This window comes from Moschus berezovskii, chromosome 1 (genome assembly GCF_049115385.1).
Source record: "Moschus berezovskii isolate FMDL1 chromosome 1, NW_MosBer_1.0, whole genome shotgun sequence".
Classification (NCBI taxonomy): Eukaryota; Metazoa; Chordata; class Mammalia; order Artiodactyla; family Moschidae; genus Moschus; species Moschus berezovskii.
In genome coordinates this window covers 149,031,993-149,047,894 of record NC_142460.1, presented here as the reverse complement: position 1 = coordinate 149,047,894, position 15,902 = coordinate 149,031,993, and the positions used below count along the sequence as shown (strand labels likewise).

General features: G+C 43.9%; 1 protein-coding gene across 1 annotated transcript in view; it reads right to left on the bottom strand.

Annotated features, from left to right (window-relative positions):
* Positions 1-15,902, bottom strand: part of SLC9A9 (solute carrier family 9 member A9) — a 678,791-nt gene that overhangs the window by 133,838 nt on the left and 529,051 nt on the right. The window contains exon 13 of the mRNA XM_055412241.2: positions 1,375-1,426. Within this exon, the coding sequence (XP_055268216.1) occupies positions 1,375-1,426 (52 nt within the window). The remainder of the gene's footprint in view (positions 1-1,374; positions 1,427-15,902) is intronic.

Sequence of the window (15,902 nt, the reverse complement as noted above, 5' to 3'; positions counted from 1 at the left end):
AGCCAGCAGATAATCTTCCCAATAATTACATGTAACTGTAAAGTATTAGGCAGTTAGAGGAAGGTGAAGAATTTTCTTTGATCAATTTTCTTATTCTATCACTTTTCTTTTAAAGAAAAAGATATAGGAGAAGGACAAAACTTAGATAAAAGCTTTGTTTGAAAGTAGGAGAAGGGATTAGTTGACCTGCATGAGATAAAATGCTTTGTGAAAATCCTAACCATGAGCCCTTCCTGACGACTCATTACAGCCCACCAGGGTAAGGAGACGGTTTTGATCACCTTTCTAAGGTCAATACTCTGACCCTAATCTCAGTGTGCTGACACCCCTGCTGGGCTCAGTCCTGCAGTTAGGTGTCTTTCCTGGGCAATAAAGTCAGTGAAAACAGCACCAGACTGACCTTGGAACACATGTGGCAAAAGAAATTCAAAGTGCATATGAGCCGGATCATTGCCAACTTAATTTTCCAGCCCTTATTGAAGAGCATAGCATCCTTCCTTCTTTGTGTGAACCAGGAAAGTGGCAGCATCTTGCCTGGCAGCACTAACCAGCTGTGTCTCATTGATGTGACGGTAGGAAGAAGCCATGAGATAAAAGAGATGGATTCTCTTCAAATTCAGATAGGATCAGGACACAATTCATTAAGCAGCATCACTTATTTATGATGTTATTCTACCTGTGATTTCATGTCTGTCTACCTGCAATTTCAGCAAAAGTTGCAACATGGCTACACAGTTGTTAACTCTGGGTACCAAGAGTTAACAACTAAAGCGAAATTGCCAATTTTAAAATTGCCAGATTTAAAATCTGCCAATTGCCAGATTTTACTCTGATGCTAGATTCAAGTCCAGAGTTTGGAGACTACACTTCTCTTACTTGGGGCGACAGCATGTTGTCCTGAACTATTTTCCCTTAGGATTTTCAGGTTGTGCTTTTGCAGATTTTTAACGTTTCTGTATTTCTGTATACCTCAACCTGACAAATGAGAAGTCACGCAGGAGAAGCAGGCCCATCTATTTCATGCCCCACATGTGTTGAACGTGCATCAAATCAATTTCACTGAAATGACCACAGCAAGCAAGTTGCTGGGCAGGGATTTGAATTCCAGGCTGCCTGATTCCAAGAGCCGTGCTTTTGCTCCTACATTGCAGTTTCCAGGCTTCCTGAGGCCGCAAAGAGGGCACAAGTGTCTGCTGGTCCTAAGCACTCTAGAGGTTATACAAAGGTTATAGGCACCCTGAATTCCCATGTATTTTCTAGTCATCTAATTTGTTTTATCTGAGGAAATAGCCCCCTATTTAGAATGGGGCTTCCGGGCTATGAAACAGAACAGCTCAGGCTGCTGTTCTCTATGCCTCTGCTTTTTTGACTTGCCTGGTGTGAGGAGGGTTCCACCTTCTGATCTTCATCCAGGTCCACACCAACCCTGTTAAAGAGAACAGAGAACTGGTAAGGGTCTTGTGCAGGTGAGACAGGACAGTCTCTTGGTTCAGACCACCTGAACCAAAGACAGTACGAATCAGAGGAATGGTTTGGCAGAAAACCTTCATACCTCTCCCTGAATCCAGGGAACATCAAATAGATTTATGGGAAAAGGAGAACTCGCACAGCTGGGCCTCTGTACAGCTGGTGAAACGGAGCACTGGCAGCTGTTCCCCACTGCTGTCTTTCCCAGCAAGAGAATCTGGGAGCGAAGTCCTCAGGGAAAGACCTCCAGGGCCCCCAAACAGGGCTCCTGGAGGGAGGGCCACCTGCTTCCCTGGCAGGACTCACTGACCACACTGCTCTGGGGATATGAGGGCCCAGGCTGCAGCAGGCTTCCCAGAACAGAAACAACAACAAAAAAGGTTTTTTTAGTTGCTCTGCAATATTGTATTTAGGGGAAAATCTGATCTTTCGTACAGATGCTCATGGAGGCTGGCTGTAGGGAGGATCCAGGTCTGTGGGACTTATACTATTTAGGGGGCTCTCTTCAAGCACATTAATGCAAAAATACAAATACAAAATGAGGTATGAAAGTGACTCTTTACAACAAGAAAACAAATTGTAACACAATTCATAATTTTAAAATCTGTGCAACAGACATCTCAAAATCTATAAGATATATAATGTTCTAATTAATTTACTGTCTGATACACCTCTAAAATAACTTTTCCTCTTGAGTTTTGCCTGCATACTTTCTTCCTCTGTTTACATGATAAAATGACTTTGTATAAAAGAGAATGGGAAGATAAGGTAGTCTTTCCTCTAGCAAGACTGATGGAAATTATTAATAATTGGGAGTCATTATAGTATGCTTCCTTACACAGACACACTTGCTGTGTGCAATACCGTTAAAGATTAATACCCTGAAAAGACAAGATTTCTGATAAATTTCCCTTCAAGCGATTCTCATCAACACTACTACCCAGTACATTTATCAGTGTGAGTGCTGCATCACTGAATATAAGTATTCTTGAATTTCCATTTTGACGGCGCATTGATGAGAACGGAATCCTCCACTTTGAATTTTACACATCTCACAACTGTACGAGTTTTCCACAGACTAACTTCTGGCTCAGGGCATTTCAAGCCTTGTTTCTCCTCCACTAACCATAGACTTGTGAAGCCAGGTACCATAGAACACGTTCAACTTGGATTCAGCCTCGTGGCACTGTTCCTGTGAGCAGTCCCTGCAGGACCAGCCGTGACTTGCCCTTCACAGAGCGACAGCAAACCACAAAACCCCACTGAATATAAGCTGAATGCACTCCAATTCAGTTTCCCCTTGGTCAGACCACCCAGATGCCCAGGGCCACGCCAGAGACATCTGACCAGGGTGAAGTAAGACTGAGAAGAAGCGGTAGTAGAAAGAAACAGTGATCCAACCCAACAGTGGTTAAAATCTGTTCCTTTTGCAAATCTTACAAAGACATAGGACCCTGGGAACACAATGCTGGGGCTCTTCCCAGGGCCTTGGAAGGGCCAGAGCATGTGAGGGCCTGGAGCTTGAACTTCCTCTGCTCTGGGCAGTGGGCCTCTGCCTGTAGCAGGCAGGATGGGGTGGGGGGTGGTGGCTCAGGGCCTCAGCCACCTGCTCAAGCTCTGCCAGAGCCTTTCCTGAGAACGCCACAACCTCCAGAGCTTTGGAGTCTTCCCTTGCCCTCCAGCCCCCGGAAACTCTTTAGGGCCCTAGTTCTGTTCTCTGGGTGGGGGAGGGGAGGCAGGTGGAAGCCACCAGTCCTGCAGATGTGCTAGCCTGTGAACGGAAAGCCACAGTGCAGAGGCGGCTGGTTTAAAATACCTCTGATTCTTCAAAACTTAGTGACCTCTGGGCCTGAAGTGCCCCTTCTCGCTAAGCCAGGGGGTGAGGTGGGGAGCTATTTACTGTATGTGGAATCTTTTGGCCTTCAGATGACTGGAAAGAGCCTCTGGGGGAGACTAACCTTTGATTTTCTGAGTGGAAAGAGCCATTTGACCTGTTTTATTGAAGTTGGGGGGAGAGAAGGATGAGAGGAGGGAGGGAAAGGGGGTCAGGAAGGAGAAAGGTGGGGCCTAGAGGGATGAGAAGAAGAGAGGAGGGTTGGGGAGGTTCTCTGTCTAGAAAACTGAAGGGAACAAAGTCAAATTTCACAAGAAACCCAATGTTTAAAGTCTGAGGCAGCACTGAGATTTTCCACTGACATTTAGGCTTTCCTCCCCAGCAGCCATCACAGTAGACCAGGCTAGTTTCAGTTATTCCAGAAGCCAGATGGAATAGAGGAAGGAGAGGGGACACATTATGTCTTTCAGTTTTATGGGGGACTCCGTGAAAAGCATCTCGGGGGTCCAAGAGATCTGCTGTTCTCCTCAGAGGAAGAAAACATCTCCTCCCCCACCTCCCATTTCGTGGAAGCTCAGCATCTGCTCCTGGGGCCAAGACTGCAGTCTTTCTTGCCTAGAGCAGACTAAACATCCCAAGGAACTTGGGTCTTCCCTGGTGGTTCAGTGGTTAAGAATCCACCTTCCAATGCAGGGGATGAAGGTTTGATTCCTGGGTGGGGAGTTAATATCCTACATGCTGCAGGGCAACTGAGCCCTCATCTTCTGGAGCTCCCTAGCAGCAGCCAAAGATCCTGTATGATGTAATGCAGATCTTGTGTACTGAAACTAAGACCCGACACAGCCAAATAAATAAAAATTTAAAAAAGTCTCATGAGGCCTGAGGAAACAGAACACTATGTGAGTGTGAGTTATTTCCCTTCCGGGGCAACTAGGAGAACAGAGAAGATGCGGTCCCTGTGCTCACAGGGCATACAGGGGGTGTACCTAAGTTTTTAAAAATCTAAAAGGCTTATTATAATTTCAGGGCGATGAAGGAAAGGTACCTAAGAGTGAAGCTTTCTCTCACTGGTGATTTTGGCTTCTTTTGATAGGAATCTTGCTAAAATATATTACCTGGCTCCCTGCCTCCTTAAACACAGTGTGATGGGGGTACTCGGAGCTTAACTGGAGGTCTCAGGATCACCACCGGCCCCATAAAATCTAACACTCACTGTGTTATAATGATTTCCAAGAGGCATGTGAACCTCTTTATGCCCATATTAAATGGTCCCTGGCTACTATTCTTTTCTTTTTGAAATCCTTGTATCTGCCAATTAGATTTCCTGCCTGCAACAATATGTCAGCATATTAACTCTATGCTCGCCTTTTTATTTTTTATATTTTTTTCATTATGGCTTATCATAGGATATTTTTAAAACTTTATTTGGTTTCTGCCATACATCAACCATATTAGCCATAGGTGTATATATTTAGTATGATAACCTGAGGGTCGGATTTAGTACATTTTTTCTTTTTAAGTTTATAATACATACACATATGTGACAATATAATTGAAACATTCTAGAAGGGCTTCTGAGAAAATAGCTTGTCTTCTGCTACACCCTGCACACCCACAGACCAATCATCCACCCCCACACTCCCTCCACCCCCACATTGCCTCGGAGGGCAATTTTCTGCGTTTTCTAGATTGTGATGTGTATACTGGCATCAGTGTGCATGGCACATTCACACGGCAACCCCAGGGTTAAGCCAACATACCAGTTGCATCTGTATCTCTTACTCTTTTCTTTGAGAAAACAAATCAGAGTGTGAAAGTAGCCCCCTAAAGGGTTAAGTGAGTCCCCTCACTTTTATGCATAAGATCAACTACATGGTATGGGATCTTGAGAGATTATTAGAAAGAAGACACCACGTCGCCCTGACATGTGGCACCACATGTATATACAGCAGCTCCCCAGGTGAGATCATGGGTGTGTGGGATAAAGTGCCACCCCTGAGGGGATATCCTAGTTTCTTCAGCGCCTTTCCCACAGCCTTGAACTACCCTTTCTGCTCATCTGACCTGGAGGCAGTGCCTCAGGGCTGGTAACTGGACGTGTCCTTGTTTCTGAGCCTCAGTGCCCAGTCTGGCCCCTGTGCTCTGGCCCTGCCTGGATCAGCGCCTCTCCCATTGACTGAACACTCTGTAAACTGCAATCGGTGGCTGGGCCATGCTGGCCGTCAGGTGATGCCTGGCCTCTTTTTCTGAACCTCCCCCTCCTGCCCTTCCTCTTCTGATCACCACCGTGGTCTATCCATCTTGTTGCGCTAAGCTCGTTCAGATGCGCCACCACTTAAAGTTTTCACTGACTTGGATGGCAAGTAGCCATTCGTCTTCTACTCTGTCCTCTGCCTCCTGACAGAGCCCCTCCTGCGGCACCTGTGATTGTCCCACTGGCCCACTCTTTTTTAACCTGAGGTTGGAGCCAGCCATGCGGCTAGCCAGCACTCTTCAGCAGACAGCAGCCTTGGCTGGAATCCCAGACTCAAGGTCACCCTGTGGCCATTGAGGGGTGAGTGGACCCAGTTGTTAAGAGTTTCTTTGCTGTGTGACCTGCATTGCTCACTGCCTAGGTTTTCAGGATAGTACAGTGGGGATAATGATGGAACTTGCTTCCTAGGGTTGTTGTGTGTGTGCTTAGTCGTGTCTGACTCTGCGACCCCATGGACGGTAGCCCACCAGACTCCTCTGCCCATGAAATTTCCCAGGCAAGAATACTGGAGTGGGTTGCCATTTCCTTCCCCTAGGGTTGTGGTGAAGATTAAATGAAAATCCTTGTAAAGTGTTAGCTTAGGGCCTGGTACCAACTGAGCTCTCAAGACATGTTAGCAGCTATTGTCCATGCTATTATTATTTACAAATAATCGTTCTTTCCAGAACCTCTTTATTGTCTGCTCATTTTTATCTTTTGGCTGCACCGCCTGGCATGTGGGATCTTAGTTCCCTGACTAGGGACTGAACCTGCGTCCCCTGCATTGGCAGAGTAGAGTCTTAACCACTGGACTGCCAGGGAAACCCCTAGGTTATTATTTTTATTATCAGTACTTTTTAAAATCAGTGGGGCCAGAGCTCAGTACTGCCATGCTCACTGCTCAGCCCTTCCAGTTTCCGATTCTGCACTGGGCAACCCTCTCTTGTAAACTAACAGCTACACTGGAGCCATAGGTAGTGGCCAGGACACAGCAGGGATTTCCGGTTTCACAGTAAAATATCAGTTCTGTTTATGGAGCTTCCCACATTGGAATTCATTCACAATTTACTGGTAGACTAGGGAGCTGAGAGGGCAACAAAGAAGGAAAGGAAGGAGTTGAGAGAGCAAAGGGAAGGAAGGGAAGAATGAACAGAAAGAGAGCAAAGGCAGGTAAAAAGCAAACAGTACATTATTATAAAGAATGGGTAATGTGCTATGTGCTAAGTCACTTCAGTTGTGTCTGACTGTTTGCGACCCCATGAACTGCAGCTCGCCAGGCTCCTCTGTCAAGAGGCAAGAATATAGGAGTAGGTTGCTGTGCCCTCCTCCAGGGGATCTTCCTGACCCAGCGGTTGAACCCACATCTCTTCTGTTTTTGGCATTGATAGGGTAATTCTTCACCACTACTAGCACCACCTGGGAAGCCCAAGAATAGGTAAGCTGGGGGATAAATCACCACAAAGGTGCACGCAACTTTAGAAAGGGAAGCCGAGGATGGAAGTAGGAACTACATCTTGGGCCCAAGAAGATGTCTAAAAATACAGAGAACTGAATATAGAGAATATGAAGAGCCAGTGAAGGATTAAAAAGCAACTAAAAAGACTGGTTAAAATTTTATACCGTGTTTTGCATTTTTGATGTACCTTTTAATTTTAAGCAAGTTGAGTGCTGCCTCTATGGTATTTAAATGAAAATGAAAATGAGCTTTGCACATATTCCCAGCTGTGCCCTGGAACATCTCACTCCAGGTTCCTCATTTACAGCAAGCAGCCAGTGCTGTTTTCAGAGCCAAACACATCTCTGGGCATCCCTCCCCTCCCGGGGCACCTCCATTCTTTGGAGAGTTTTATTAGACATATTGAAGTCTCAGGATGCTCCCATATCCAATCACGGCAAAACGAATGCTCCAAAGTTGGATTTTTCCTTAGAGGGGAAGCAAGGTAAGTAACTAACAAAAGGCTCACTTTTCCCATTAAAGCCAACAAAATCCATTCTGATCCTTATCACTTAGCACCTCCGGAAAGGCAGTGAAATATTACCAGGGTTTATTCTCATTGTGTGAATTGCAATAGTTTTACTGTTCAGTTTGGTTCTTTTGAGCCCGCCCCCCGCTGCTGACAGGGGCCGGGTGGTGGGGGAGGAGAAACCATTTCCTCTAAGAACTGTATTTGATGGCTGAATGTAAAAAAATGACATTTTCAGTAAGGGAAGAGCGACTGGATATTGAACACAACAAATACGGCAGGACAATGGAGGAGTCTGAAAGACACCCGCTGAGGCTTGGAGACTATTGTGTAGCCATGGGAACATCACATGGGGCCCGAGTCTGCTGCTTCACCCCATCCCTACCCCATGTTATTTGAATAAATATTAGTTGGGCTTGTGTATGACCAAAATTAATATAATTAAACACTCAAATATTTTACATTGGTTTTGGGGAAATACAAAAATAGGCTAATATAATTGGAAAAATCCCAGTTCATTTATTTTGTGCAGCACAGCAATTAGATGAGTTGGGAGTCTGCAGCCAGGCTGTATAGGTTCAAATCTCACTTCTAGGATTTATTGCATTTATAATTTTGGGACAAATTACTTATCTCCCTAAACCTCAGCTTTCTCAGTTGTAAATGGAGATAAATATATATTAATGTGTGGATTATTATAAGGATAAAATGAGTTAATACATATAAAGTGTATAAAATGTTGGCTGCCACTTAAGAAGCACTTATGAAACATTAACTTATGTTCTTGATGTTATTAGGGAGAAATTGATATACCCTAAACTGATGGTGGGGCTTCCCTGGTGGCTTGGTGGTAAAGAATCTGCCTTCTAATGCAGGAGATGCTGGTTTGATCCCTGAGTTGAGGAGATCCTCTGGAGAAGGAAATGACAACCCACTCCAGTAGTTTTACCTGGGAAATCCCATGGACAGAGAAGTCTGGTGGGCTACAGTGCTACAGAGTCAGGCATGACTTAGCAATTTAACAACAACAACAAATTGAATGGCAAATACAATATAGATTAAAACCAAGAGTAGATTGCCTATAAATCATAGATGAAGTGAAGTGAAGTGAATGTCACTCAGTCATGTCTGATTCTTTGCAACCCCATGGACTGTATAGTCCATGGGATTCTCCAGGCCAGAATACTGGAGTGGGTCGACTTTCCCTTCTCCAGGGGATCTTCCCAACCCAGGGATCAAACCCAGGTCTCCTGCATTGCAGGTGATTCTTTACCAGCTGAGCCACAAGGGAAGCCCATAAATGATAGATGCTAAGATATATAAGTCAATGACAGGATTCCTGCCATCAATAATCCCAGACACTGGAAGTAAAGAACTAGAGTACAGTGAGTTAGGCACCGTGCACGGAATGATTGGAACTCATCAGCAGAGTCCAGCCAAGATGGGCTGTGAAGGGCTTGGGCACATTTCAAAGAGGAGCTGGATATTGAAAAGGGAGTGTAGTGTGAGTGCCTGATGTTAAGTTTCGATTGTTGAGGCATCCATTTCTAAAGACATCTATCTTCAATAAACATATTGCCAGCTAAATGATACAGTTCCTACCAAAACAACCAGTGAGGAATTAGGCTGTGTCCACCCATAAATTTCCCTCTTTCAGAAAGTCTAGGATAACCCAGAGGACTGGACTGACTGCTTGAGTGACTCAGATTCTCTTTTCCTGCATTCCTGCTTAATTAGCCAATAAAGAGCAAGCACCACAAAACCTAGATACTCCACCTTCAGATTTAATAAAGGCAGAGCCTCAGATCCCTATTCTCTCTCTCTCTCCCCATGACTTTGCTGTATGGCCTCAGGAGTGCCATGTATACTCTGAGCAATGAGTCTTGTTCCTTAAAGTTCCCTGATAGTCTCTGGAAGTGTGTGTCCTGCAATCATAACCGAGACCACAAGGGCTGGTCCAGCCACCATGTTGACCCAAGTTGGGGAAATGTCTGTGGGGTCTCTACGAGGGATATGGTGAGTTATTGCCTTAGGCATCCTGAGCTCAGAGCATCACTGTTAGTAGACTGGGACCCACACCACATGAGCATTTACTGAAAGAGATTGAGGGAGGGCACTCCAGACAGAGGGCACAGCATGGGCCAAAGGTTAGAAATTTAAAAGAGCAAAGTAGATTTGCTGCTGCTAAGTCACTTCAGTCATGTCCGACTCTGTATGACCCCATAGACGGAAGCCCATCAGGCTCCCCTGTCCCTGGGATTCTCCAAGCAAGAACACTGGAGTGGGTTGCCATTTCCTTCTCCAATGTGTGAAAGTGAAAAGGGAAAGTGAAGTCTCTCAGTCATGTCTGACTCATAGCGACCCCATGGACTGCAGCCTACCAGGCTCCTCCATCCATGGGATTTTCTAGGCAAGAGAACTGGAGTGGCTTGCCATAGCCTTCTCCGAAAGTAGATTTAGGACATAGCAAATAACTGTATGACTGTGAGAGTTATTATGTATGTTGAGGAGGGAAGAGTCACTCTGGGTGAAATCAGAAAGTAATTTGAGGCCAAATTGTAAAGGACATTGAATGCTATGCTTCAGTTCAGTTCAGTCACTTAGTCATGTCCGACTCTTTGCAACCCCGGGGACCACAGCACGCCACGTTTCCCTGTCCATCACTAACTCCTGGAGTTTACTCAAACTCATGTCCATTGAGTTGGTAATGCCATCCAACCATCTCATCCTCTGTCCTCCCCTTCTCCTCCCGCCTTCAATCTTTCCCAGCATCAGAGTCTTTTCAAATGAGTCAGTTCTTCACATCAGGTGGCCAAAGTATTGGAGTTTCAGCATCAGTCCTTCCAATGAATATTTAGGACTAATTTCCTTTAGGATGGACTGGTTGGATCTCCTTGTGGTCCAAGAGACTCTCCAGGGTCTTCTCCAACACCACAGTTCAAAAGCATCAATTCTTTGGCACCCAGCTTTACTTATAGTCCAACTCTCATATCCATACATGACTACCGGAAAAATCATAGCTTTGACTAGACGGACCTTTGTTGGCAAAGTAATGTCTCTGCTTTTGAATACACTGTCTACGTTGGTCATAGCTTTTATTCCAAGGGGCAAATGTCTTTTAATTTCATGGCTGCAGCTACCATCTGCAGTGATTTTGGAACCCCAAATATAAAGTGTCTCACTGTTTCCATTGTTTCCCCATCTATTTGCCATGAAGTGATGGGACCAGATGCCATGATCTTAGTTTTCTGAACGTTGAGTTTTAAGCCAACTTTTTCACTCTCCTCTTTCACTTTCATCCACAGGCTCTTTAGTTCTTTGCTTTCCGCCATAAAAGAGGTGTCATCTGCATATCTGAGGTTATTGATATTTCTCCCAGCAATCTTGATTCCAGCTTACACTTCATCCAGCCTGGCATTTCACATGATATACTCTGCATATAAGTTAAATAAGCAGGGTGACAATATACAGCCTTGATGTACTTCTTTCCTGATTTGGAGCCAGCCTGTTGTTCCATGTCCAGTTTTAACTATTGCTTCTTGACCTGCACACAGGTTTCTCAGGAGGCAGGTAAGGTGGTCTGGTATTCCCATCTCTTTCAGAATTTTCCAGTTTGCTGTGATCCACACAGTCAAAGGCTTTGGCATAGTCAATAAAGCAGAAGTAGATGTTTTTCTGGAACTCTCTTGCTTTTTTGATGATCCAGAGGATGTCGGCAATTTGATCTCTGGTTCCTCTGCCTTTTCTAAAACCAGCTTGAACATCTGGAATGTGGAACATCTGGAATATTGTATGTTCAAGCTGAATGCTATGCTTAGGAGGGTGTTTTTTTGTTTTGTTTTCCTGTAGGCAATAGGGGTTGAAATAATCACATTCATGTTTTAGAAAACCACTGGCAAAATTGAGATATTACTAAACTAGAGGTGTAGAGGTCATTTAGTAGACTACTGCAACGGGCCATGAAAGAGTCTAAGTTAAGATAGTGGTGGTGGAGAAGAGATGGATGTGAGAGATTTGTATATGGAGGAGCGGGGGGTTGCGATATGTGGTGGACTGACCTGGAGGGAAGGAGAGGAATCTACTGAGCTGATTCTGAGTTTCTACTCAGGATATCTGAATGGTTCACCCCTTCATTTAACCATATATGGGAGGAATATATGTGGATTTTCTTTCATTAAAAATAATTATTGCAGTATAGTTGACTTATAGTGTTGTGTTAGTTTCAGTTGTACAGAAACGTTAATCAGTTATGTATACATACATATATGTATATGGGGAGCCTATATATATGGGAAGACATATATATGCATGTCTCTTACATGGCGCCATAGTTGGTAAAGGATCTGCCTTCCAATGCAGGAGACGCAAGTTCTATCCCTGGGTTGGAAAGGTCCCTGGAGTAAGAAATGGCAACCCACTCCAGTATTCTTGCCTGGAAAATTCCAGGGACAGAGGAGCCTGGCAGGCTATAGTCCATGGGGTCCCAAAGAGTCAGACACAACTGAGCATGAGCATGCATATGTGTGTATATATATATCTCCATTCTTTTTCACATATAGGTTATTGCAGAAAATTGAGTATAGTTCCCTGTGCTATACAGTTATCTATTTTACATACAGCACTTTGTATATGTTAATCCCAATCTCCTAATTTATCACCTCGCCCATGTCTCCCCTTTGGTAATGTGCCCTGAGGCATATCCTATTAGGAAGTTGGAACTGAACCTCAGCATCAGTAAGTTCTGAGCACTTCTATTGTGAGTGAAGCAAGGTCAACTCTCTACATTCTTATAAGCTCGAGAAAAGCAGCCCTTCCCTCTTAACAGTTTAAACTATTTGCTTGTCTGAAGTGGAGGCTGAACCATAAGAGAAAATGGGCATTTCAAGGCCAAGATCAGTGGACTGGGAATGCCCATGGAAGTTGGAGAGGGTGTACTGCATTCAGTATTTGAAGACAGTTTGGACATCTTATTTAAGAAGGGCTACAGAGAGGCTTAGGAAAGAGGCTCTGGAGGGTAATTTATCATGGTCTTGAAAAAAGGTAAACATTTTCTGGATGAAGTCTGTGGCAATAGATGTAGAAAAATTGCAGTTTGGGTTAATATCGATTACATGGGACAGTACCACATGGAAGTTACTCAAATGTAGTCCATGTGAGCTCAGTATCAAGAAAGGTTACCTGCTCCACCATTTCTTGTTTGCTTTCAAGCAAAGAATGATGGATATCACAGAGGTGTGATAGTGAGTCCCCTTGATCAGTAACTGGGTAGATGGTTGACACTTCTATCAGAAGACTGGATTTAGAGCTCACAGGGTAATGTGTACTCAGAAGCAACTCTGACGTTAAATTTGGGGAGTGATAAAATAATATATCTGCCACTGAAGTGAGGGGAGAAAGGGAGGTCCCATAATTTGGGAACATGAAGTATTTGATGCGACTGTGAACTCATGTGGATGAGTAAGACACTGGGAAGTCTGGAGATGCTGCTGAGAACAGAGCTGTCAGACTCTGTCTCCACCAGCACATGGACACACTGTCATTGTTGGTCTCCTGTATACTCTGCTGGATTACACTTTTCTATCCCTGGGGCTTGTCCGATCCCCAAATTGAAAATGGCTAGATCAAGGTTTCATGTCACATTCCTATCTTGATGTCCCGTGACTGCCCATGTGATATTTGTTTTATATGAGACTATGGATGCAGAATAGATCTCTAGGGTCACTGTCAGGCTGGTCAGACTAGAGAAGGATCTGTTCTCTCTTTAATTGTGTGTTGACACAGTGTACTAAAAGTACTAGGTAACAGCTAACAAGAGGCATATAGCATGATCATTAGGAGTTAGACACTGACAAGCTGGTCCCACTATTTACCTGTGTGATTATAGGCAAGAAGCTGTGCCTCTCTTTCCATGAAATGAAATGTAAATCGTAACTATTCCATGGGGGTGTTGTGAGTTGACGCATGTAAGGGGTCAGCACAGGACTTCACTGAGACAGTGCTCAGAAGTGGTAGCTGCTGTTCAGTTGGGGTGGTTGTTGATGTTGTTGCCTTTGCTGCTTAGGCCTCCTGGATAAAGATTGAACTGTGATTATCTCCACAGTGGAGCTATGTTTCACCCTTTATCACCTGACCTTAAAGTCCATTTCCATGTGACTTCCGGTTCCAGTGGAGGCTTATTTACAGTGCAAACACTGAGAAGCAGAGGCGAGCTCTGGATGCGTAGATGAATCATGGAACTAGTGTTTATAATCTCTGAAAATTTAGAAGTACATTTGGGGACATATAAGTATGCTGAAAACGTTATGCTATTTGAAAAATAAACAGCAATAAACAAGTACATGTCACAGACACAAAGGCAGCTCTGCATCCTGTTCTGTAAATCTGGCAAGACTTCCCTTGAGTTTGGAGTGTTTAGTTCTGCCAAGATGTAAGCTAATTTCAGGCTACAGATAAGAGTCAATTAGAAAGTGGGTTGAGACTGAACATACAGACTAATTTCTTTTGACCTAAGCAGGAAGCACACTGACACACTTCAGTGGGAAGACAGATGTAATAACTTATCAAGGCATCTGCCCTTTCGTCCCTAAGGGCTTCACTCTGGGTGCCCTGTCTGGGCAGTTGGGGATTTATCAGAGCCAAGTGCTCATCCCCTTTCAAGAAAAACCATCCTTTCAAGTGGATTAACTTGCTTAAATTCTAGTGTGTTATCAGGTGGGGTGTCTTCTCAATGTCAAACTGAAGATGTTGGATGAGAAAAAAGAGAGACACTTTATTACTGAATATAAAGTGGTTGTAGCAGCCTGCTTTCAATGTGGGTGTGAAACCCAAAGTGGTTGAAAATAAATCCCAGACTGTCAGCTGTCTGAGTGAGAAGTGGAAAACTTAAAACCTGGAAACTATCAAGGTTACTTCACAGTCAAACAAATAGGCTCCCATGACAATATGGGAAGTACATCTCCTTCCCTCACTCCAAACCAGCCCATGCTATAAGGAACTCCAGGCGGAACTGTGGTCTGAACTCTGCTCTCCAGGAAATACCACACGTGCTGTATGATGTGGGTCTGGATGTCCCCTCAGAGCAAGGCTTCACACTGTTCTCTGATATGCTCAGACTTCAGTGGGAAGGACCCTGGATAGGAATATTCTCTTGATGCAAGGAATATATTCTACCCATGAGAAATCATCCACAAGAATCAAGAATGGACTTTGACATGAGGGGGAGATATACAGAACATACATTTAGTGAACTATTAAATTTCTCTAAACAATAATCTTGGAGAGAAGTTGATCCAGCTGGAGTAAATGATGACCAAGAGACATTTATGTGGGATGATGTCCTGGAAATAATTCTAAGAGAACAATAAAGCTTTGCAAAGTTAATGGATATTTATCTACAAGACAACTGATGCAAAAAAGTATAATTTCAGTCGCTTGTCCTGAATTCTTCATCCTAAATTGGCTTTAACTCTTGGCTCCCATGGCTTTAACTCTTGGTTTTAACTCTTGCAGGTAATCTACAAGATGTTTTGAGAAGGCTACTACCCCAAATCATGACCATCTCTAACTACTAATGTCTGAACTTCCTTAGGATGAAATAAAGTGCTTCATTCCCAGCTGAAGACTAGACCTAAAGGCAAGGACTTGGTAGAGGTAATATTGGGACTTGTATTCATACAATGTACAAGTGACTGGACCAGGCTTATTCCTGAGAACAGAAAGCAGTAAGAACAAAAGCCTAAATGTCACCAAGGTACTGAGAGAGGGCACCATGGAGGAGGGGACTAAGGAAGACAGAGTGCGAAAAAGCAGCTATAGGCTTAATAGTCAATATATATTGAGTGCTTATGGACTTCCCCAGTAGCTCAGTGGTAAAGAATACACCTGCAATGCAGGAGACCCAGGAAATGTGGGTTTGACCCCTGGATCAGGAAGATTCCCTGGAAGAGGGCATGGTAGCCCATTCCACTATTTTTGCCTGGAGAATCTCATGGACAGAGGAGTCTGGTGGGCTACAGTCCATGGGGTCACAAAGAGTCAGACACGACTGAAGCAACTGAGCATGCATGCACACATTGAGTGCTATTGGAGTGCTTTGTTAGATAAAATGCATGCTTTAGCTAAAGCATATGGAGGTTGAGAAGATGATCTGAAGTTATTGTAATGCCATGTATCTTAATAATTAAAAATTTTAAAAGATTTATAACACGTTTCTTTAAGTTAGCCATTAAAAAGCACTTGCAACTGGGTTCTGTAATAATTTTGCACCAGTAAATCTGTTTCTTCTGGCTATCCATCACCAACATTCTGCAGATAGTACAGAATTATTAACCACATGGATGCAAACATGAAAAAAATAGCCAAAGGAGATTGTTTCACCAACACTAATAAATCACTAAAATTGCAA